General features: G+C 40.7%; 1 protein-coding gene across 1 annotated transcript in view; it reads left to right on the top strand.

Moving 5' to 3' along the window:
• NEBL (nebulette) overlaps positions 1-25572 on the top strand; it is a 384633-nt gene that overhangs the window by 117396 nt on the left and 241665 nt on the right. Inside the window, exon 3 of the mRNA XM_040248597.1 lies at positions 24687-24771. Coding sequence (XP_040104531.1) covers positions 24687-24771 — 85 coding nt within the window. The remainder of the gene's footprint in view (positions 1-24686; positions 24772-25572) is intronic.

The raw sequence follows: 25572 nt of genomic DNA on the forward strand, positions 1-25572 counted from the left end.
TAGTGACTCTAAACAAATGGTGTGGAGTGAAAGTAATAATTTTAAAGAATTTTAAAGATATAGTTTAAATTTTAACAATTTATGGACGCCTTTAAGCATCCAGATATATTGGAAGTGAAAAGCTTAGTTCCTATTTGAGCAAAGTAGTCGATAATGAACATTCTTTGGAAAATGTCTACTTTGGATCAGTTATACCTTTTTTTTTCTACCAGTTTCCAATGAGCTGTTCATTGTATCAGTCTTTCAGTTAATTAGTCTTTTAGTCACTCATCTTTCCATTCAATAGTTTTCTCAAGTTCCTTTCCTTCCCACCAGGAAGCATGCAGGCAGTTAGTGGTAATGGGATGTACACACATTCTGTCGTAAGCAAGTTACACAAGTGCTGCTTTGAGTGTGTGACTGGGAGATCAGAGAAGGGTTTATGGAACAGAGGCATGTGAACAGTGTCTGAAAGGATGGATCAACCATTCGGCAGAGCACATTCAAAGAAAATCAAAAGCAAATGCATCTGGCTGGAAATCTTAGTGCTGACCAAGGAGTCTGTGAACACTTACGTGAATTTATTTTCTATTCTTTTAAACTCTCCTTTCCAATATACATACTTAGGCCAAAGTGCTGCATAAATGGGCATTTCTCAGGATATGACCTGAGGAACACCAGTTGTGTGAGATATTTCTGGCCAATAAGGGCCAAATCTGAGCAGTCCTGCAGTAAAGAACCTGTTTAACTTGGTCGATTCAAATATATTTGATGACAGAGTACCCTCACGCCTTTATTTTGAACAACTTGTTAACATCCCATGGAGTCTGTTTTCCATGGAGCATTATTTATGGAACATTGGTCAGCAGTATTATCCAACCTTAGCTTTCTTATATTTCCTACCTTGTTTTAAAACAGTTCTGTAGAAAGGACCTTCAGGTAGCGGTACTCATGTTGTGGCGATAGACTAGTGGATAGACTAGTGGTTCGGGTGTGTATACAATTCACTTTACATTTCTCTCCTCCCACCTTGAACTTTGACAACTTTGACATCTGATTGGTGATAGTAGAAGCAAATACATCATATATATATAATATATGTGATTACATAGCCTGATGCATCTATGTTGAATGAATATAACAATGTTGTTATTAGATACCTAATCATTACTTGTTGAAAGGATGAAGGTTTGAGAGACAAGACCTCAGTGTTCTGGCTTGGCAGATATTTTACTGAGGAGTAACAGTTACAACATATGCGACCCTCTCAGTAGGAAAGGTGATGATATTAAAATATTCCCAGCTAGAATTCTTTTTGAGAAAATAGAAATTTAGTTTATTAATAAATTCATAATTCCTTTAGTCATGTATGTATGTATGTACAGATATGAGTCACATGCATGTTATTTTGTTAAAGAGAAAATTAAATTTTGGAGAATGATATCTAACAGTTGTCCCTTCTAAATGGAAAAGTTAAGCCTTCAAGGAAAGGAGCTAATTATCTTGTTCATTGTGCATACAAAGCACACTTGGAGATCTTGGATTTTTATGATTGCAGGCTTTCAAAATTCTGACAAGGCTGCTTCTAAATTAGTCAATGTCAAGTGCTGTCTTTTTGTAGATTGACAACTGGTTGGTGTTGCTTCATTTTACGGAAAGAGAAGGATCAAAATGGCTCCACCATCTGTTGTTGGGAATCGGGATGGAAGGGTGATAGTACCGGGTGAGGAAAGGGTACTGCTGAGCTGTAATCTCAGGCCCTTTCTAAGATACAAATTTTATTACATTCGGAAAGATAACTACTGTTTAAATCTTCTGTAAAAGTGGTTATAGCTTATAGGAAGGTACTGGTGGAAATGCATTCCTTTTCTTGTTTGTTTACAGAGCAGCCTCTCCCCCTTCCGCACCCCTTCATTTCCTGGGAAATGTTATTTTTGAGCCAGAAAGGCAAAGTCTTCCTCTGAGAACTTAATTAAATGCTTCAATGGAGTGAACTACTTTTACTTTTCATGTGGTTTAATTTTCTAAGTAAAAGCAAAGCCTGTCTGTGAAAGCCATTTGTTTTTGTTAATCAAAATTAATGTATAATGCTTATCAGGTGGGAAAGAAAATTATAGTGTTAAGAGCCTGTGGTCTGCTCTGTGCTGGTAAATGTGTAACAGTCGGCTCTCTGGGAACAAAAAGTCGAATTTCCAGTGTTTGCCATTTTCTGTGGTGAAAAGACTCCCACCATGGTTAATTTCAAGTCACCAACCAGACATCACAGAACATGGAGTTGGAAAGAGATACACAACAGTACAGATTAAACAGTGCTTTTCTTTACAACACAGTAGATGCAAATAATGCCAAGAGCACAGGTAATAATACACAGTGTGGTAGAATAATTATGAACTGGTGAGATTTGAATATTTATTACTTTAGGTTGTATTATAATTTATTTTACTCTGTTTATATCATTTAATTTTTTTAAATGGCTGTATTAGCAGCTTGCCCACAACATTCCTGAAAAATTAATGATTTACTCTCAGAAGGTAGCATGAGTTGGCTCTAGTGGGGCAGACCTCTGGTGGAGCAGACCTGTGTTAGATTTGTGTCTGACGCTTACTGGTTGTTTGATGAGTACTTACCTCATAGGGTTGTTGCTGCTAAGTCACTTCAGTCGTGTCCGACTCTGTGTGACCCCATAGACGGCAGCCCACCAGGCTCCGCTGTCCCTGGGATTCTCCAGGCAAGAACACTGGAGTGGGTTGCCATTTCCTTCTCCATAGGGTTGTTAGAATGATTAAATGAGATATTGAGTACAAGTCCTTAGAGTAATGTCTGACCCTCTAGTAAGTGTTCAAAATATGCAAGTAGTTATAATGTTTGATGTTTTACAAGAAAGGGAATATACGATGGCTCTCTGTATAGGTTTCTTTCTAGTTATTTTAAACTACAGATGACCTTTGAACAATGTGAGGGTTAGGGGCACCATATTCTGTGCAGTTGAAAGATCTATGTATGACTTTGACTCCTCCCAATACCTTAGTAATAGCCTACTCTTAACTACCCCTGACATAAACAGGTATTTTATATGTTATACATATTTTGTATATGTATTATCTACTGTATTCTTATAATAAAGTAAGCTAGAGAAAAGAAAATATTATTAAGGAAATCATAAGGAAGAGAAAATACATTCATGGGACTGTATTGTGTTTATTGATAGAGTAAGCTTATGTCATCTGTTCACAAGATGAATTGTCTAAAAGTACCAACACCCATATGGTCTTATATGATGTATAACACAGTAGATGTTGTATGTTTTATAACACTTGACATCAAAAGTGAAAAGATGATGTGGAAAAGAATTTCATATTTATTTACAGCAGTGTTCTATGCACTGATAATGAAGAAACAGCAATATGATTGTTTCATGATCACCTAGTTTCATTGATAGAATTGCTCACAGTAGCCTAGACTATACACTAATGGATGAACCATTATAAAATCTCTACGGCATACAGTGTTGCAGTCAAATCCATAGCACATAACTGGGAACATCCTTACATTAAAACTCACTTACCTGTGATGATAAACAGTTTCTCCACTTATGAGAGAGAGAGAGGCAAACCATATGGTACTGTAATTCTTTGAAAGCAAAATGATAAAACAGTAAGAAAACTAAACAGTAAGAAAACTAACTAACAGTAAGAAGGTTAAACAAAATGGTAAAGCAGTAAGAAAACGAAACTAAAACAACTTATGCCTATCTAAGGATAGATCAACCTAGATAGCATATTAAAAAGCAGAGACATTACTTTGCCAACAAAGGTCTGACTAGTCAAAGCTATGGTTTTTCCAGTAGTCTTGTATGGTTGTGAGAGTTGGACTATGAAGAAAGCTGAGCACCGAAGAATTGATGCTTTTGAACTGTGGTGTTGGAGAAGACTCTTGAGAGTCCCTTGGACTGCAAGGAGATCCAATGAGTCCATCCTAAGGAGATCAGTCCTGAGTGTTCATTGGAAAGACTGATGTTGAAGCTGAGACTCCAATACTTTGGCCACCTGATGCAAAGAACTGACTCATTTGAAAAGACCCTGATGCTGGGAAAGATTGAAGGCAGGAGGAGAAGGGGATGACAGAGGATGAGATGGTTGGATGGTATCACTGACTCAATGGACATGAGTTTGGGTAAACTCTGGAATTGGTGATGGAGGGAGGCCTGGCATGCTGCAGTCCATGGGGTTGCAAAGAGTCTAACACAACTGAATGACTGAACTGAACTGAATTGAAGGATAGATCAATATCTACATATATTTTATACATTCATGATATACCTAACTTTTAATTTTTTTAATATTCCCAGACTATGCAGTTCATCTCTGAGTTTTTTCAAATTGTCACTAATCTTCAAAAATTTTTCAATATATTTTTTGAAAAAATATATGTATGAGTCAGCCTGAACGGTTCAAACTCATGTTGTTCAGGGTCAACTAAATAATTTATGTACAGGCTGAAGGTAATAAGGGGTAATAAGGGGCCATAAACTTAATTAGTATAACTTATTAAAATTTAATTTTTTGTTGTCAGCAGAAGCAATTTCTCTAAAAAATTCTTTTTTCTTCATAGCTTTTTCCATGTAGTCTGGATTTTCCATCAGTTTCAATGGAAAATATGGCATTGTCTTTATTCTGTCTGCACAGTGCTATTGTGGTATTGATGCCAGAGTATCTTTGTAAGCTTTTGATTGAGGAAGCATCTGTAGCTTTAGAATGAAGCTAGCAATTTATTTAGAGTCCAGAAAAGACAAGTGAACATAGAGGCTGCAGTGGGGGCTTTGAGGTATGAAGTAAGAGAAAAAATCAGTTATTTAAAAATCAAATCCTCAATAAAATAATTAAAGTCTAAATCATTTAATATTAACCATTGAAAATATTGCAGCTTTATACAGTCAGCTGCCGGTCAGGGCTTCTCCAGTAGCTCTATACAGTCAGCAAAAACAAGACTGGGAGCTGATTGTGGCTCAGATCATGAACTCCTTATTGCCAAATTCAGACTTAAATTGAAGAAAGTAGGGAAAAACATTTAGGTCATTCAGGTATGACCTAAATCAAATCCCTTACAATTATACAGTGGAAGTGACAAACAGATTCAGGGATTAGATCTGATAGACAGAGTGCCTGAAGAACTGTGGATAGAGTTTCATGACATTGTACAGGAAGAAGTGATCAAAACCATCCCCAAGAAAAAGGGATGCAAAAAGGCAAAATGGTTGTCTGAGGAGGCCTTACAAATAGCTGAGAAAAGAAGAGAAGCGAAAGGCAAAGGAGAAAAGGAAAGATATACCCATCTGAATGCAATCTGTATGCAGGTCAAGAAGCAACAGTTAGAACTGGACATGGAACAAGACTGGTTGCCAAAGAATAGCAAGGAGAGACAAGAAAGCCTTCCTCAGTGATCAGTGCAAAGAAACAGAGGAAAACAATAGAATGGGAAAGACTAGAGATCTCTTTAAGAAAATTAGACACCAAGGGAACATATCATGCAACAATGGGCACAATAAGGGAGAGACACCGTACAGACCTAACAGAAGCAGAAGACATTAAGAAAAGGTGGCAAGAATGCATAGAAGAACTGTACAAAAAAGATCTTCATGACCTAGATAACCATGATGGTGTGATCACTTACCTAGAGCCAGACATCCTGGAGTGTGAAGTCAAGTTGGGATTAGGAGGCATCACTATGAACAAAACTAGCAGAGGTGATGGAATTCCAGTTGAGCTGAAAGATGATGCTGTGAAAGTGCTGTACTCAATATGCCAGCAAATTTGGAAAACAGCAGTGGCCACAGGGTTGCAAAAGGTCAGTTTTTATTCCAATCCCAAAGAAAGATAATGCCAAAGAATGTTTAAACTATCACACAATTGCAGTCATCTCACATGCTAGCAAAATAATGCTCAAAATTCTCCAAGCCAGGCTTCAACAGTACATGAACTGTGAACTTCCAGATGTTCAAGCTGGATGTAGAAAAGGCAGAGGAACCAGAGATCAAATTGTCAACATCTATTGAATCATAGAAAAAGCAAGAGAATTCCAGAAAAATATTTACTTTTGCTTTATTGACTATGCCAAAGCCTTTGACTATGTGGATCACAACAAACTGTGGAAAATTCTGAAAGAGATGGGAATACCAGACCATCTGACCTGCCTCCTGAGAAATGTGTATGCAGGTCAAGAAGCAACAGTTAGAACTGGACATGGAACAAGACTGGTTCCAAATCGGGAAAGGAGTACATCAAGGCTGTATATTGTTACCCTGTTTATTTAACTTACATGCAGAGTACATCATGTGAAATCCTGGGCTGGATGAAGTGCAAGTTGGAATCAAGATTGCTGGGAGAAATATCATTAACCTCATGTATGCAGATGACACCACCCTTATGGCAGAAAACAAAGAGGGACTAAAAAGCCTCCTGATGAAAGTGAAAAAGGAGAGTGAAAAAGCTGGCTTGAAACTCAACATTCAAAAAACTAAGATCATGGCATGCAGTCCCATCACTTTATGGCAATAGATGGGGAAACAGTGGAAACAGTGAGAGACTTTATTTTCTTGGGCTCCAAAGAAAATCTCTGTCTTGGGCAGACAGAGACTGCCACCATGAAATTAAAAGATGCTTGCTCTTTGGAAGAAAGGCTATGACAAACCTTGACAGTATATTAAAAAGTAGAGACATTACTTTGCCAACAAAGGTCTGTCTAGTCAAAGCTATGGTTTTTCCAGTAGTCATGTATGGATGTTGGACTATAAAGAAAGCTGAGCACCAAAGAATTGATACTTTTGAACTGTGGTGTTGGAGAAGACTCTTGAGAGTCCCTTGGACTGCAAGGAGATCAAACTTGTCAATTCTAAAGGAAATCAGTCCTGAATATTCATTGGAAGGACTGATGCTGAAGCTCCAATACTTTTGCCACCTGATGCAAAGAACTGACTCATTGGAAAAGACCCTGATGCTGGGAAAGATTGAAGGCAGGAGGAGAAGGGGATGACAGAGGATGAGATGGTTGGATGGCATCACTGACTTGATGGACATGGGGTTGAGCAAGTGATGGGAGTTGGTGATGGATAGGGAGGCCTGATGTACTGCAGTCCATGGCATCGTAAAGATGAGACACGACTGAGTGACTGAACTGAACTGATTGAAGTATTTTCAAATAATTAATAAGCACCATTATATTAAGTTGAACATCACTAATTTAGAATCTGTATATTCAGATGAAAGTCATTAAAGGTTTTTTTTAAGTTGAGTAAATCATTCAAACTATTTTTCTTGTCTGAACTTTCTGGATTTCATGGGCAGGCAAAAATTGGTCTAAAACCAGAATTCATGGACTTCCCTGGCAGTCCAGTGGTTAAGACCGTGAACTTCCAATGCAAGGGGTGCAAATTTGATCTCTGGTTGGGAACTAAGATCCCACATGCGCCATGGCATGGAAAAAAAAAAAAAAAAAAAAAAAACCCACCCAGAATTCTTTAATGGGTAACTTTTACTTCAGTCCAGTAAGTAGTTTTGTTGATTAGAATGTTTATGACTTAAAGTGACAAAATTTCACCAGCAGTAGTTTGAACCAATGGTTCTCAATATTTCTGGACTCAGGATCCCTTTAAACTCTTCGAAATTATTGAGGAAAAGTTTGTGTTTATTGATTGATATTTACCATTTTAGCAATTAAAAACTTTTTAATATTAATATTTATGCAATAATTATAATTAATTTTCTGTGCTTTGTTTATAGATTGATCCTGCAAAATTATATCATATAAAACAACACTGAAAGTTAGGTTTTATAAATAATCTTCCTGGGAGAATAGATATATTTGTGGTTTGGTTCAGTAAGAAGGAAATATAATTAAGTCCCAGTCCGGAAGTAAAATGTACCAGAAATGTAACTTTAATTCCCTATAATGACTTAATTTCTATTCAAGTCCTCACTCTGGTAAGGTAATGAAAACCCAGTGTTAAATAAATGTAAGATTTCATCCCCCTTTCCCTGCGATTGTGGCTAAATTACTGGGAGGTGGCTGCCAGGACCTTAGTGGTCCTTGTGACCCGGGTCTCAAGGCCGGGCTCACACAGGTCACCCCCGAGATGTCTCGTGTTCTGTCCTCCACCTTCTTGGTTCCAATGGCTCCGTGTCCTGTCTGGAAGAACACACTGGGCCACTGCGGCCCCCAGACTCCAGAGGCCACTGCTCTCAGGGCTGCCGGTGGCCCTTTCTGCCTGGACTTGGGGGCTCTGAGCCGGGCCTAGGTGCACAGCTCCCTCTCTGTTCTCTTTATTCCCTTCCCCTCGTCATCTGAATGAACGCTCTTCATTTACGGCTGCCGTGCCGGGTCTTCATTGCTGCTGGGTTTTCTCTTTAGTTGCAGCAAGCGGGAGCTACTCTAGTTGTGGCGCACGGGCTTCTGTTTGTAGTGGCTTCTCTTGTTGCTGAGCGCAGGCTCTAGGGCGCATGCGCTTCAGGAGTTGCGGCAGTCGCCTCAGAAGTTGGCGGCTCTGGGACTCTAGAGTAGTTGTGGCGCACCGTCTCAGTTGCTCCCTGGCATGTGGGATTCTCCCAGATCAGGGATTGAACCGTGTCTCCTGCACCAGCTGGCATTGAGGCCACCCACCAGGGAAGCCCCGATGTTCTCTTAAGGGCGCCCTTCTCTCCGTGATTATTTTCCCCCTCAAGGGCCACCTAGCATCATCTCCTTAATTGTCTCAGAAACCAGGAAATACAAAAGCAGAGACTAGCCGGCCCTTTCTGCTTTCTTCCTGTCATCTGCCAGTGAGACTGTGAACTCGGGAATGAATCAGAGTGAGCAAGAGTTTGGGGAGATGGAAGGGAAAATACTGGGAGAAAAAAAAAATCAGTTGGCATTTCAGGAGTCCTCTCCAACCATGTCATTCTGTGCCTTTAAATCCTGCCAGTCACCAGAGTACCCCACACTTTGAGGTTGAGTGGATCCTCACTTTATTTCTTTAGTGATTTTTAATTTATTTTTTCTTGCTTGCTTCTTTAAGTTCTGTGTTTTTCAAGCTGTGGATTGGCCCACTCCTGGGCCAGGATATTGATTTAGTGGGCTGAGAGCAGCATTAAACAAAAAAGGCTAACGGAATATGCTAGAACAAAGTAGAAAATGTTAGAGATCATCAGACAGGATGGATGTTGTATTGTTTGGACACTTCGGTCTTATATACACCTGTGTGTATACTGGGTTGTGGGGTAAGATGCATTGTTTACTTCGAGCTCTAGTCAGGGTTTTAAAAAACACATTTTTAGCTGCCATTGAATTTGGTGTATCTTACATTTTATTGTTGGGCTTCCCTTGTGGCTCAGCTGGTAAAGAATCCGCCTGCAATACGGGAGACCTGGGTTCGATTCCTGGGTTGGGAAGATTCCCTGGAGAAGGGAAAGGCTACCCACTCCAGTATTCTGGCCTGGAGAATTCCATGAACTATACAATCCATGGGGTTGCAAAGAGTCAGATACGACTGAGCAACTTTCACATTCACATTCAAATTTTATTGTTATCGTGAAAAATGTCCCGTTTTAATATTTGAAAAACAAAGTGCGTTGGTTGCAAACTTGAGTTGGCTTCACTGAAAATGTCCTATTTTTGTTTTTTTTTTTTAAATTAATTTATTTATTTTTAATTTTTACTTTACAATTCTGTATTGGTTTTGGCATAGATTGACATGAATCCACCACAGGTGTACATGCGTTCCCAAACATGAACCCCCCTCCCACCCCCCTCCCCACAACATCTCTCTGGGTCATCCCCGCGCGTCAGCCCCAAGCGTGTCATATCCTGCATCAGACATAGACTGGCATTTCGATTCTTACATGATATTATACATGTTTCAATGCCATTCTCCCAAATCATCACACCCTCTCCCTCTCCCTCTGAGTCCAAAAGTCCGCTATACACATCTGTGTCTTTTTTGCTGTCCTGCCCACAGTGTCATCATTGCCATCTTCCTAAATTCCATATATATGTGTTAGTATACTGTATTGGTGTTTTTCTTTCTGGCTCACTTCACTCTGTATAATCGGCTCCAGTTTCATCCATCTCAGCAGAACTGATTCAAATGTATTCTTTTTAATGGCTGAGTAATATTCCATTGTGTATATGTACCACAGCTTTCTTATCCATTCATCTACTGATGGACATCTAGGTTGTTTCCATGTCCTGGCTATTATAAACAGTGCTGCAATGAACATTGGGGTACATGTGTCTCTTTCAATTCTGGTTTCCTCTGTGTGTATGCCCAACAGTGGGATTGCTGGGTCATAAGGCAGTTCTATTTGCAATTTTTTAAGGAATCTCCACACCGTTCTCCATAGTGGCTGTACTAGTTTGCATTCCCACCAACAGTGTAGGAGGGTTCCCTTCTCTCCACATCCTCTCCAGCATTTATTGCTTGTAGATTTTTGGATCGCAGACATTCTGACTGGTGTGAAGTGGTACCTCATTGTGGTTTTGATTTGCATTTCTCTAATAATGAGTGATGTTGAGCATCTTTTCATGTGTTTGTTGGCCATCCGTATGTCTTCTTTGGAGAAATATCTATTTAGTTCTTTGGCCCATTTTTTGATTGGGTCGTTTATTTTTCTGGAATTGAGCTGCAGGAGTTGCTTGTATATTTTTGAGATTAGTTGTTTGTCAGTTGCTTCATTTGCTATTATTTTCTCCCATTCGGATCTATTTTTGTCTCATAGCTTGAGTGAGTGAAGTGAAAGTCACTCAGTCGTATTTGACTCTTTGCGACCCCATGGACTGTAGCCTGCCAGGCTCCTCTGTCCATGGGAATTCTCCAGGCAAGAATACTGGAGTGGGTTGCCATGCCCTCCTCCAGTAGATCTTCCCAACCCAGGGATCAAACCTAGGTCTCCTGCCTCAGAGGCAGATTTTTTACTGTCTGAGCCACCAAGGCTATATTGATAAAACTATTTACCTTCAAGATTTCAAAGCCATACTTTTGCTCATAAAACTGTTGATATTATAACTTGGTAGGCAGACTTCCCCTTCTCCCCCCAAGGATTTCTGCAGATTTTCTTTATTTTTAGAATTCTGAAATCTCACTAGGGCATGTTAGAGTTTACTTTTGCTAAGTGCTGCTGGGCATCTAGTTTTCCTTTAGAGCTGAAGATCACTTCAGAATTCTCTCCGATTGCCGCTTTGTAGCCAACTCAGTCCCTTCATCCCTGGCCAATGTGAGTCACTAATTTCAATGAGTATATTTTCATTTGTTGATTTTCTGCTAGCTCTTTGGTGTTTTTGGTTTCTCTTTTTTTCTTAATAATTTGTTATTTGTTAATATAGCTTGATTATGTTGTAATATTCAGTGTACTATGATATTATAGCCTCTTGAATGATTTTCAGAGTTCTCATGCGTAAATTGTGTTTCCTTCAGGGCTTGCTGGGTTCTCTTCTGTTCACACACACACTGTCTCCCTCACATTTACATCTTTGTTCTTTTCTTTCTTACTGTTGGATTATCTTACCCAGTTGGGGTTTGATGCTGTCTATTTTTATGATTGAGGAGGAGGCCGAAGGGTGCTGTTGTTGTTGTTGTTGTTCAATCACCCAGTCTTGTCCGACTCTCTTTGACCCCCTGGACTGCAGCACGCCAGGCTTCCCTGTCCTTCACCATCTCCTGGAGCTTGCTCAAACTCATGTCCATTGAGTAGGTGATGCCATCCAACCATCTCATCCTCTGTTGCCCCTTCTCCTCCTGCCCTCAATCTTTCCCAGTGTCAGGGTGTTTTCCAGTGAGTCAGCTCTTTGCATCAGGTGGCCAAAGTATTGGAGCTTCAGCCTTGGCATCAGTCCCTCCAATGAATATTCAGGATTGATTTCGGTATGGTGTAGGTATATCTCCACTGTAGCTGGGATGGTTGCTTCCCTAGCAGATCTTTACCTAGAGTGTGAATGCTGACAGTGGCCTTCTCCAGGTGCTGTGAGTTGCCAGTGGAGTCAACAGGCCAGCATCCTTAAGGTGACCAGATAGAACCAGCTAGGATGGAAAATCCCTCAGTTTTTGGAATAAACAAACAAGACAAAAACAAACAAGCAAAGGCAAGGAGGACTGGATTAACTGCTTTAGCATATTTAACTCACCAACCCAGTGTCCACATCAAGGCCTGTTCTCCTTGTTTCAGACCTCAAGACAGGATTTGTCCACAAGCTGATCACTCACTTTATTTAGAGATAGGCCCAGTGTCTACTGGTGATTACCTCCCCTTCCAGGGTGATTACCTCTCCTCCGAATGGGAAGTAAATGGAGAAGGGAAAGAAATAGCCTGAGGAGCCGGCTGGTTCTTCTAATACAGTGTTGACCCTGGTGACAGTTCCAGAGCCCCCTTATATGTGGTCGACAGTTCTGACTCTGTTCTGTTGACCATCACCTTAGGTGTCTTTAATCTTTCTTCTCTATATTCTGTGTTTTTAAACAACTGACATTCTCTCTCTCTGTATGTATGGATATTTATTATATTTGTATTTAGGTACATTTAAAAAATATTTCCACTGGACTTTGTGTGGGAAGTGCTTGGCTTGCCACTTGAGTCAAATATATGGAAGGTAATAACTATATTTCTTTAAATATACAGCGCTTCATCCAGACCTTTCACAAACTCTCTCTTTTTTCCCCTGTACCATTAACCTGTGATGGAAAAGGGTTAAAGCTGCACATCTTTCTCTTCATCCATGGCACTGAACACAGTGGCAATGTAATGACCTATTGTGTTTTCGTTTAATTATATAATCAATAGCCATAAAAAAGTACGTTTAAAGAAGAGTTGATCTGTTTTGTGGTTAGACTTCCCTTCAGGAAGAGTGATGTGAATTGGTGATGTCTGCCCTGAGCCTGTGGGGAGTAACATGCAGGTGAAGTCTACACCCCAGTGGTGGCTCTTTTTCATCTTCTTAGTTTCCCACAATTTAATTGATTTTTTTGGCCATAATTTTTCTGTGACTATAACCATTTTTATCAAAAAATTCACAACTGGATATAATATTACATTTTTAGGTTTGCATAGATATTTCCAAAATATAGAATTATTTTATGCTTCCCCCCATCTTTAGGCTTTAAATAGTTATTTTTATGGATACAGAGTATTTATCATAGGAATTATATTTATTATTATTTTTAGCAATGGAAGATAATGTGATCTTTCTTGTGTTTTTAATGTTCTGTTTTTCTATGAACTTTGTTTTAAATATTAATGTTTTTTATTTTATTGATTTTTAATTGGAAGATAATTGCTTTACAATGTGTTTCTGCTGTACAACAGTGTGACTCGGCTGTATGTTTACGTATATCCTCTCCCTCTCGAGCCTTCCTCCCACCCCCACACTCCATTCTATCCCTCTAGGTCGTCACAGGGGACTGATCTGAGCTCCTTGTGTTATACAGCAGCTTCCCACCGGCTATCTATTTTACACATGGTTGTGTATATGTGTCGGTCCTAATCTCCCAATTCGTCCCACCCTCTCCTTCCCACACTGGTGTTTTTAATATCTTTCAGACTGTGGTAATGCCTCAGATACTTGAGTCCCAGTTCTGCATGTGTTCCTCTTGGCTCTGGTCACCAGTGCCTTTCAGCGTTCCCGAGCGCAAATCACAGAGCTGCCCAGCCGCACGTGCGCCCCTGTTTGTGCCTTCCCACCGTCAGTATTGGCAACAGCATAGGCACAGACTCTTCTCCACTAGCCTGTATTTTTCTCACCAGCATCTGGGGGTGTGTGTGTGTGCGTGTGTGCGTGTGCGTGCGTGTGTGTGTGTGTGTGTATTAATTTCTTACCTTTTACACAGTAATTCAAAATCTAGGTGACATGTTCCAGTAGCTGATAAGCATTTCATAGTGTGGTCGGTTTACCGTGTAATCCCTTTGATCCTGCCTTCTTTTGTAAACACACGATGGAGGTTACAATGGAGTCCCGCTAAGGAAGTAAATCAGAGGGTGGCAGGTTTTTGACCCTTCCAGCCAGAAAGAGAATTTGGTAAATCGTTAGGTTATTGACTGCTCTTTAGAGAGCCAGGGGTTTGCTTTCTGCATCTCCTTTCAGCTGGGCTTGTATGTCATGTACAGGAGGCCTGCATTATCATAATCCATTTTTCGCTTTTATGTGATCTACCAGCAGCTCTTGTAAGCCTCCTTTCTGAAGAGCATTCCCCATTTACTTGCTCTAATTCACCATCTTTTTTTTTTAAATCATAAATTTGATGTTTTGCAACCAGTGGCTTCATTTGTAAGTTGTTTATGGAGATGCTACAGGGAAGAAGATTAGTGGTACAATTAAGAATGAGATGATGGCTATGGAGAGAAATCCATGAATAGACATCACATCAGTGACATAGCAAGAGAATGAAAGACACATTTAAACTTGAATATGTCTTTAGCTCATGTTGAATAGCATTCATTGTACACTAACAAATTTATACTTAAGGGGTGTTATTAGGTAGGAAGTGTCCAGATTGACCCCAACATGTAAAAATGCTACTATCTTAAAATGCCTCTATCCATTAGATATTAGTTTCCCTGACAGCACTCAAACTGGAATATTAGTAAAAAATACTGTAGAATTGTTTTTACTCATGTTATCATCTAAGTTTTAAAATATTTGATATGAAAATTTCTTAACATATTATTGACCGGAGATGTATTATGGCTGGAGAAGGCAATGGCACCCCACTCCAGTCCTCTTGCCTGGAAAATCCTATGGTTGGAGGAGCCTGGTGGGCTGCAGTCCATGGGGTCGCTAAGAGTCGGATACGACTGAGCGACTTCCCTTTCACTTTTTACTTTCATGCACTGGAGAAGGAAATGGCAACCCACTCCAGTGTTCTTACCTGGAGAATCCCAGGGACGGGGGAGCCTGGTGGGCTGCCGTCTATGGGGTCGCACAGAGTTGGACATGACTGAAGTGACTTAGCCAGTATTATGGCCACAGGTGTTTGCTTATACAAAAATTCCCTGGTCAGTAATGTGTTAATTTTCTACATCTGAAAAGATAATCAACATAGAATTATTTTTGCAAATTATTAATAATTATGGAATTTCCAAGAACTTTTATTCAAGGGAAAAAGACTTCCAGGTTTTTGCCTTCTTTTACACAATGTATCATTTTCCATGATCTCTCTTTAACAAACAAAATCCTTACAATACAGTGAACGTAAGTTTTAAGATTTTTTTTTCGGAGAAAGAAATAAAAATGGAGACTAAGCATGTGAGACTCTACATGCTTCGCCCTTGAAGAACCAAACCCAGGGGACTTACCTGGTGGTCCAGTGGTTAAGACTCCATGCTTCTACTGCAGAGAGTACTAGTTCACTCCCTGGTCAGGGAACTAAGGTCCTGCATTATGTGCGGAGTGGCCAAAAAAAAGAAAAGAAATCCAGTGAGTGGCTTTGGGTGTTCAGGCTTCTGAGATTGGGGCTCTAGGTGGGAAAGAAAACGGTGGGAGAAACCCCCTGATGTGTCTGGCAAAGCATGCTCAGACAGCAAAAACACTTACACAGGAAGGCCCTTGGCAGTCTGGAGCTGGCTTCAGTTCAGACTTTTTAGGCAGTGGAGGAGGTCCTCCCTAAACAAATCTGCTAGCATTTTAGTTTGGGGGGAACGCAGCACAGTGTGGCTGTGAATGCGCCAGTTCCCATCTCTGTCTGAGTGGCTCCATCTCACCCTCCCTGAGGCCCCATCCCTTCATGAGTAGGTCTGGTTTGATCCAGTCTTCAAAGCTGTCCCTGGCTCAAGTGTCCTCAAGCTGCATTTGTCTCTGTTGCTCCTTTGCTCTGGAAACCTTTCTGTGCAGAACACGTGGCTCCTGGGCCCCTTGCTTCACGCCTTTTCTTCCTGGAGGTCCTTGCAGTGTTAGCAGTCGTTTCTCATGTTTAGTGTGTGATGGCAGATCCCAGGCTAGGTTACAGTCTTTCTCTCTTTCCTTCTTCCTCTTCCCTCTCATCCACCCCAGTTTCATGCTGCTTCCTTTTCTCACTACATCTGGGCTCCAAAGCAGGCATCCTCAGGGAAGTTGCATCCAATAGGGCAGGATCCACGTATGAAGAGTTGATGTTATAGCTGAGACAGTTTTTTCCTTGCTTTTTATGATTCTGCTGTCATTCCTTAGGGGACATGTTGGCCTCCTACTTTTTCCTGCATTAGAGGCAGACTGGTGATCCTAGGTTCACACTGGTGAATCCTGCCAGTGGTTCATGGCTGGGCCAGCTCTGAAATGCTTTTTGATTCTTGGGCACCCACGATATACTTACCGGTTGTTAGAGAGGTTGAATACCAGCCCTGTGTGGAGACTTTAATAGTGTTATTGTCACATATTTTATAGTTCACATATTTAATATAGTTACTCATTTTGTGTCTGCCTGCTTGACCTAGCAATGAATGGGAGAGGGGTGTAGAAATCTCTCACTATATTGGTGAATATGCCAGTTTTCCCTGTCATCAATTTTGCATCTGCACACAATCTCTCTCTCTCCCTTTCTCTCTTTCCATATAGATGTACACACATACACACACACATATATTTTAAAAACTTTACATTTAAGACGATGCTTTTTTGGTGATTTGAGTCTTTATCACTATGTAATATCTCTATTCTTAATAATGCCTTTATTTTTAAAATATTTTGTCTCATTTTGAGATTGCTATTTTTATAGTGAAGGTTTAAAATATGACTGTATATTGATTGTTTTGCCAGCAGATGTAACCCATTTACAGTTTTGTGATTATTGAATTGTTTCTCCCAACTGTTAAATTTCTATGCTGCTTTTTATTCTCTTTTGCTTTTATTTGCTATATTTGCTTTTATTCTCTTTATGCTTTTTATTTTCTATGCTGCTATTTTTTCTATGCTGCTTTTTTCCTTTCTGTTCTCTTTCTGGTTTTAATTTTATTGTTAAGAGTTTTGGCACTTTAAAAAATTTTGATTTTTCTCTTTTATAGGATTTGAATTTATGTGCTATATATCTTTGTGGTTACCTTTAGGGTTTTATCACATATGTTTACACGCAGTTTAAAATTCAGTAATGTCTTAACCTTTCTCCTGAAGAACAGAGGACCTCCGAATGCTTTATTCGCATACTGCCCTCTTGTCTTTTTGTCAGGTATTTTTACTTTGTCTTGTTTCATACCGTGTTTGTGTATGTGGGTGTATGTGTTCATATGCATGTGTATGGTGCCTTGCATTTAGCATTTTATTTGCTCACCATTCGTTTTTGCATTTTAGCTTATCCTTCTGGAATTATTTTCTTTCTTGCTGAAGCATATCCTTTGTAAGTAGCTTCATAGAGAACCCTGGTGGTGGGCCTGATTATTTTTAAATGTTTTATTTTTCATTCTTTAAAGATAATTTTGAGTGATGTGAAACAGTTATTATTGCTACAAAATGGAGTTGTTCATAGTTGGAAGAAATATTTAAAATTATGTACAAACCTTCTGTCTTCTCTCCACTATCCAGTACAGTTCAGATCTTGACCTTTGGATAAAATTACCTCCTTGGTTAAATTCAGAGCATAAAAAAATGGTCCAGAGAAAAGTCATCAGGCCCTCACCTAACTCAGAAAGGTCGAATTGAAGAGCCAATTTAATAACGTGAGGTCAGACCTTCTGCCTTTTAAATGTTGTTAAGAAGGTTTTCCTGGTGGCTTAGTGGTAAAGAATCTGCTTACCAGTGCAGGAGACAGGGGTTCAATCCCTGATCCAGGAAGATCCCACTTGCTGTGGAGCACCTCAGCCAGGGTGCCACAACTATTGAGCCTGTGCTTTAGAGCCTGGGAGCTGAAACTAATGAACCCAAGTGCTGCACAGCTGCTGAAGCCTGCGTGCCCTAGACTCTGTCCTCCGCAACAAGAAAAGGCACTGCAGCGAGAAGCCTGTGCATTGCAACTAGAGAGCAGCTCCTGCTGGCCACAGCTAGTGAAAAGCCTGTGCAGCGGTGAAGAGCCAGCATAGCCAAAATAATATATAAATATTAAAAATGAATGTTCTTCGAGATGAAGTTGCATTTTCTTAAAGCAGATAATGTATTAAAAATGTGAATGCCCTTCCTCTTTCATGAGTGTTGTTAAGCAGAAGAGGACCTGAGGTCCCCAAGATCACTCCTAGGTTTGATGATTCTCTAGGGGGTCTCCCAGGCTTCATGACTGTAATTTATTATAATGAAAAGATACAGAAGCAGCAAAGGGAAAAGCCGCATGGGGCAGAGTCCTGAGGAAACTGAGCAGAGGCTTCTAGTCTTCTCCCAGAAAGTCAACTGGGGCCGCTCTGAGTCCCTCTCTGTGGCAAATGTTGCCAACCAGCTGAAGCTCGTTAGAGACTTGACTCCCAGAGTTTTCACCTGAGGGCTGTTTACATAGGCGCTTCTGTCTGGCATGTACCCAAACTCCAGACTCCCAGAAGGAAAGCGAGGATTCTGCTTCACCATGTTGTCTGTGCAAACAGCTTAGGCACAGTACTCCACTCTTATCAACTAGTGGTGGTGGGAATGCCCCCCTCCCGGGAACGCCCCCCTCCCACCCCTTCCATGGAATCCAAGTTCTTAGACACCAGCCGAGGGTCGACCTTGAAAGCTGGCCTTTCATAAATAGCATTGGGGCCTGCTGTATTTACTCTTCTGCTCAGGGGCCTTCATGAAATAATGATATAATAACAAATGCTTTTGACACCTGAGCTCTGTTCCTAGATTTCCTAGTTTGAGTAGAGCTGACAGTGTTCAAGGAAACAAAAAACTGGAGAGGGTGGGTAGGCTTGAGTGCTGGTGAGGAGGAGGGACTGACTGAGATTGTGGACAGGTTTCGGGGGAGATGGCAGAGGCCATTTGACTTTGCCAGGCAGATGAAAATTAAAAAAAAAAAATCAGAGATTGGCTGGAAACAGCTAATAGTCTTATTAGTGGCCTCCTATAATGTTAGAAATTTGTATTTATTATGTAGAGTTTCCCAGTGTCGACACTCTGACATTTTGGAGTGGGGGGCTGTCCTGTGCATTGTAGGACGTTTAGCAGCCTCCCTGCCCTCTGCTTGCTAGATGCCTGTAAGCATGTGCCTCCTCACCATCTCCCCAGTTGTGGCACCAAAAATGTCTCCAGACATTGCCTGTTGCCACCTGTCCTCCAGGGACAGTGATTGAGAACCATTACTACAGAATTTACGGTAAATAAATTCACGATGATCTTAGCTTTATATGTCTTAAGTGGTTTACTCATAACTCATATTTATAGAAGCTTTCCATTTCATGTATTTCTAGCAAGAAGCTCATGAAAGAGCTCAGAGTGTTTTATCGTTGTTACATAGATGAAGGCAGTGAGACACACAGGTTAAGTTGCTTTGCAGTAAAGCAACGAGAAAGTGATAGTAGAAGTAATAGTAACAATAATATCTTTTGTCATTAATTGAGTGCCTACTCTGAGCCAGACACTGAAATGCTCTACAGGTGTTCATTTTGCAACAAGCCTAGGAAGCTCTATCATTGTGTTAATTTTACAGATGAGGAACTTGAAGCCAGAGAGATCAAGAAACCTGCCCAAAGGCACAGTAGGTGAAAAAGCCAGGTCCAAACCCAGGCTGCGTGGCTCCAGCGCTCTCATGAACTGTGGGCTCTGGGTAAAAAGCGAGAGGTTCTGGGCTCTTGATAGTGTTCTGTCTCATTACTGTCTCTGTGGAGGTTGTGCTGCTAAGCTGTTTCAGTCGTGTTCGACTCTCTGTGACCCCGTGGATTGTAGCCCGCCATGCGCCTCTGTCCATGGGATTCTCCAGGCAAGAGTACTGGAGTGAGTTGCCATTTCCTCCTCCAGGGGATCTTTCTGACCCAGAGATCGAACATACGTCTCCTGGGTCTCCTGCATGGCAGGTGGGTTCTTCACTTGCTGAGCTATCAGGGAAGCCCCCGTGGAGGCTGCCGTTTGCTTATTACGCTCTTTCCTCACTCTGCCCAGCTTTGGTCTCCTGTTTGCATATAATTTTCCTATATTATCAACCAAATCTCAAAGAGATGAAAAAATTCAGAAGTCTTGTTTTTGCGACCTAACTTTGCCATTTCGGTTATAGTCTTCTGTTATTATCTTGATTCTTTCTCTTTTTATTCATTTTTAATGTAGTATTTCATGGAAGCATGGATTTGTTGCAGCTGTCAGCCTCCTCTTGACACATACACTTTGTCTAATTCCTGCGTACTTCAGCTAAGAGGCTTCTATTTATGACGCTTAAACATTTTATGATATTCTTCAGATCTTTCCACCAGCTTATAACACATATGAGAAATATGTGTTATTTCTCATATTTCCATGATTATATATTATTATCCAGGAAATTTATTAATGTACCAATTCACCCACTCCATCTTTTGTAATTTTTTTCTTTTTACCTTTTTTTACTTATTCCCTTTGAACATTCATTTTTCATGCTCCCATGCCTTCTGCCCCATGTTCTGATCCCTAATATAGACAAGGAGAAAAATGTCATTCTTTCTCTAAGCCTAGTGAAGAAATGATCTTTCCTGAAGCTTTCTTTTTGAGACAGTTATTTTGTCTCATTTAAATGCACTATTTGGGAAGAGCTAGAATTAACTATATCCATCAGTTAGTTTTAAAATGCTTTGCTTCTCTGTTCCTGTGATCCCATGAGGGATCGTTCAGTCCTCTTTTTTTTTTTTTTTTCTGGATCTGTTTTTCTTTTGGGAGTGGGGTGTTGGGTGAGTGGGAGTTGAGACTATGATTTCAGAACAGAATATCACCAGATTAGTTTAGATGGACATTGCTATATGACGTTGATAAATCCAGGGTTTTCAGATGTGTCCAGTTTGGCAAAATTAATTAAGGTTCTCTAGATGTTGTAATTATTATTTTTAATATAAACAGTGTGTGCAGCCTTCTCTGTAATTACATTTATTACATCTGTGTCTCATGGTTCCAACTCATGAGACCACTCCACTGTCTTTTGCTTGTCAGGCATTTCCCCCCAAGACCATACTCACTTGAATTTTGCTAGCTCTGAAGATAACTTTGGTCCCCAAAGTCTTAGGTTTTAATCTGTTATACTACTCATGACTCCTAGTAGTTTCAAATATGAATTCCACGTTTCTTCAGCATTTTTTATATTTTGGCTATTAATACTAGATTGAATTTTTCTTCTATGTCAAAAATTTGGATAGGTTCTTCTTGTAATGCATCTTTAGAGAAAGTTATATTACCCGTAATTACAAAATCATTAAATTTTAGGATTAGGAAGATATTGGAAAAAATGCAAAGCATTGCAATCTGTTTATAGTCCTCAATATAATTGTACTAAGTATCAGTAAATGTGTTGTTTTGGCTATCAGGTGAGCAGAAATAAAGGAAAACAGTAGAAGCTTTTCAATTTGTTTTCTTTTCAAAGGTGTAAAACCTTGTTCCAAATAGAACTTAGTTTGGGTTGCTGATTTCAAACATATTAAAGTGGTATTTTATTTACATTCAGGTATAAGTTCAGATCTATCACTTTTTCCATTATAAAGTCAAAGGGTGAGAATAGATTATTTTCATGAAATGGTTACTTTAAAATTGAGAGATAAGTGTGACAAGTGATGTTTTGTGAGTATCCAAGTAGACATTTTTGCCTAGTATGGACCAAATGCCAAATTGAATCCCCCTGCCACTGCCAGTTCATTTTTCCATACTAGGATGCTGTTCAATAAAAATTCTGTTTAGTTTTAAAATTATGTTTCCTTAAAAATTCTGTTTAATAGTTATCTTGTTTAAAACATAATTTTTAATTAAACATAAATGGCAGGCGAAAATTGTCCCCTCCAAATCTTCCCCTAAACTGAGTTGACCTGCAAGTACAATACAGTTTCAACTGGTTAAACTTTCTGTAACACATTTGAGAGTAGATTTTAATTACAGTTTCAAAAGTCATTAAAATATATACATATACTTTTTGAAATAGACATTATGGAAGTCCTGAAAATCTCTGTGAAACTTTATTTTGCAGAATGTATTTTGAAAAAGGAAATATGCTAAGTTGTTATTTTAGCTTTAACGTATAGCAGTACATACATAGTGGCTACATGTTAAAGTCCAGTTTAGTTCAGCTTTCCAAGATGGAGTTGCAAATGGTCTGAAACACCCACCTTGAAGTTGTCTGTTGAGCTTCACCTGTCTGGAGCACAGTTGCTCCCAAGTAATCTATAAAAATAAAGAATCACTATGTTGTACACTTGAAAGTAATATAATATTGTAAGTCAACTGTACTTCAATAAATTAAAAAATCCTTGTAGTAGCCCCCCGTGAGGCTGACACCAAGTCTATGACTTCATGATAAGGAGGGGAGACCTTGCCTTATCACAGCTTCCTCACTTGAATCAGTAACTCTAGTTTTACCAACATTTCAGTAAACTTGACTGCTCTCTACTTCTTAGTCTGGGTTAGAAGAAGGAAACCAGAAAGGCAGAGGACCGTGGAAGGCTGACTTCTGTGTGAGAAATACTCTCTTGCCAGTCAACAGGCATAAAAGAGATCTCGTGGCATTTAGGCCATCCTGACCTTTGTAAACTTTGAAAGCACTACTGTTTTGTATCATGGTCTGGTCATGTCTATTTAGATGACCCAGAGTTATCGTGAACAAATTTAAATTAGGTTTGTATCTGCTTTAAAGAGCAAGGAAATTATGGTGAAATAGTGAGGCTTAGAGGACTTTTGGGAAGCTGCAGGAAGAGATGGAGGGTGGGCATTACCAAAAAGAGGGTCCAGGGAGAAGGAAGTGGAAGGATGGGAGCTCTTTGAGGGATGGCTCTGAGCTCCTCAGCTTTTCTGGTGATGGAGTCTCAGGAGCCAGATGTACCCTCCGTGCCAGCTGGGCATAGGGAGTGGAGGCACTCACTCGTGTCTTAGCCACACATGGGAGGAGACGCCCTCACTTCACCACCAGGAGGGCCTGTGTGCTTGCATACACGCTATTGTATATGATGTAATGCAGTGAAGCTGTTCTGTAGCCTGCCTTGCGTTATGGTCTTATAGCTTGACCCTCTCACCCTCCTCCTTCCCTCCTTTCCTCTCTCCTTCCTTCCTTCCTGTCTCTTCTTCTTTCTACAAATATTTATTGAAATCATACTCATGCTGAGACAGACCCCGACAGATGTGGAATGTGCTCTGACAAGGGAAAGATAGCTGCTGCAGAACTTTCTTTGTACTGTGAGACAGAGTTTTGTCAATAGGAACATACAAATGAATATGAAAAAAATTATAATGGGATGAAAAGTACATTCCAGGACACATTTGTGAGACCAGAAGGCTTCTTCGAGGAAGTGCAATCTAAGGCGAGAACTAAGAGATAAAGAGGAGTTAACCAAGAAGTGGGGTGTTCCTGGCCATGGAGAAGCATGTGGGGGTAGAGGTAGGAAAGAGTAGGGTGAGCTCCGTGGCCAGAGCATGGAGTGTGAGTGAGAAGTTTGCAGAAGGCTGACCATGGAGGCCTTGGGGGACAGGAGGCTGGACTATTTTCTCTGATCAGTGGGAAGCATTGGGAAGGTTTTATGCAGAGGAGTCAGATGATCAGGTTGGCATTTTGGAAAGTTTGCTTTGGGGAGTTGGATTAGAAGGGCAAGACTGGCAAGCATGGTAGTTACCTAAAAGATAAATGTGTCCTTTAAAGAAAGATTCAGTGAAGACAGAAAGCTGTAAATAGAATCAAGACATATTTAGGAGATGGAATCAACAGAGTTGGCAATGGATTAATTAGATGTGTGAAGAGTCAAGGTTACTCCCAGGTTTCTGGTGTAGACAGCTGGACACTAATGGGTGAAAGAGAGAACACAGGGGAAGGAATTCATTTTGGGACTGTAGTGGGGTGATGGACTGTTGGTTATCAGACTGAGTTTGTGGTAAGCATGGGCTGTACACAAGTGGAAATGCCAGTGGGTCTGAAATACAGAAGAGAAAGCTGGGCTAGAGATGTAGATTTGGGAGTGATTGGCATGATATCGGGGGTACCCAGAGCTGTGAGAACAAATGAGATCACCCTGGAGATCACTAAGAGAAGAAAAGCCTGTTAGAACCGTGAAGGAGGATGAGCAGAGAGGAGTCCCAGGAGACAGAGGAGGAACAGCTAGAAGGGGAGAGGCCAGGCCAGGAGTGTGGGAGGACAGAGACACCAATGGAAGAGGACAATTCAAGTCAGGAGAGGCTAAGCAAGAGGAAGACCAAGAGGTGTCTGTGGGATCCTCCGTGCCACCGGAAGCCGTTGTAACCTTAACCAGAGCAGTGTCTGAAGATAGGAACTGGAATGCATAGCGCTGACGAGAGAGTTGGAAGAGATGAGCCGAGACAGTGAGTTGAGGCCTCTTTGTCAGGAAGTTTGGCAGAAGGGAGAGAATGGACTCTGGAACCTCACGCTAGAGTAGTGTGGGTGGAGGGAAGATGGAGTCAGGAAAGCCTTGTGCATGCTCGGGTGCCGACGGGAAGAAGCTCATAGAGAAGCCTAGGGTGAAATTTTGGGAGACAGTGGGGATAAGTGGGTCACAGAGGGTCCTGAAAACAGAGGAGGGCTTGGGATCCATGATAGACAGGACCTTACCTAAGAGGAGAGACACCTCTGCCATTGTGACGGAAAGGCAGAATAAAATGACTGGGGTAAAAACATTGTTTGCTGTCATAATATTTTAATCATATTCTTTAAAAAAATGTCTCCACAGACACTACCCAAAGCAGTCCTTCACCACGGTGGCAGATACACCTGAAAACCTTCGCCTGAAGCAGCAAAGTGAATTGCAGAGTCAGGTAATTTCTGAAGAGCCTGTTTTTGCTCCTGCTTCTTAATATTATTCATAAGACCACTGGTGAGTTGTTGGACTCTTCAACACCGGGTCACCAGCCAGTGTGCAGACTGCAAGCGAGCCTGGGCGGGCATTCCGGGAGCAAATGCCCAACGTCTGTTTTATTCCTGGTCTTGGATCACCCTGATATTCTTGGTTCTGTTATCCACATGGGACTTGGGCAAGTAAATGAGTTCTGGTCAGAGGAAGTGTTTTCCAACAATATTGATTTATTTGGTCCTAAATATTTAAAAACATTTTATAAATAGCTTTTCCACACTGCATATGTAGGGGAAAAAGAGGTGTTAACTTGACCCAGTTGCAGAGAGTGTGGGGCTAACACCCTGTCTGTGTATCTCACACCAGCCACTAGCTTTGTTTTCATCCTGTCACTTTATTCATATTTCTTTCATATGTCACTCTGACAGCATGAACAAAGATTAAAACACCACGATTGGCTCCCAGTCAACCATTTTGGATGGAAATGTGCCTTCAATATGGAGAAACACATCAGTTAAGACTAGGGATTCGAATGACAGTGTTTTCTTAAGGGACACACAATCACTTCTTGAGAAACCTAGGGCACTTTCACTCAGCGAAGTTTTCTTGCCTGCCGTGGTGTAGGACAATGCTCAGTGGCTAACGTGAGAGCCCACTGGTCAGCATCGAGGTAAAGTAACACTGAGGAGCGGGGAGGGAAGGCTGAGTTGAGGCCCCGCTTCCACTGTTGATTGGTTGTGACCTTGGACCAGCCACTCTCATTCTT

Source organism: Oryx dammah, unplaced genomic scaffold, assembly GCF_014754425.2.
Source record: "Oryx dammah isolate SB20612 unplaced genomic scaffold, SCBI_Odam_1.1 HiC_scaffold_10, whole genome shotgun sequence".
In the NCBI taxonomy this organism is placed as follows: domain Eukaryota; kingdom Metazoa; phylum Chordata; class Mammalia; order Artiodactyla; family Bovidae; genus Oryx; species Oryx dammah.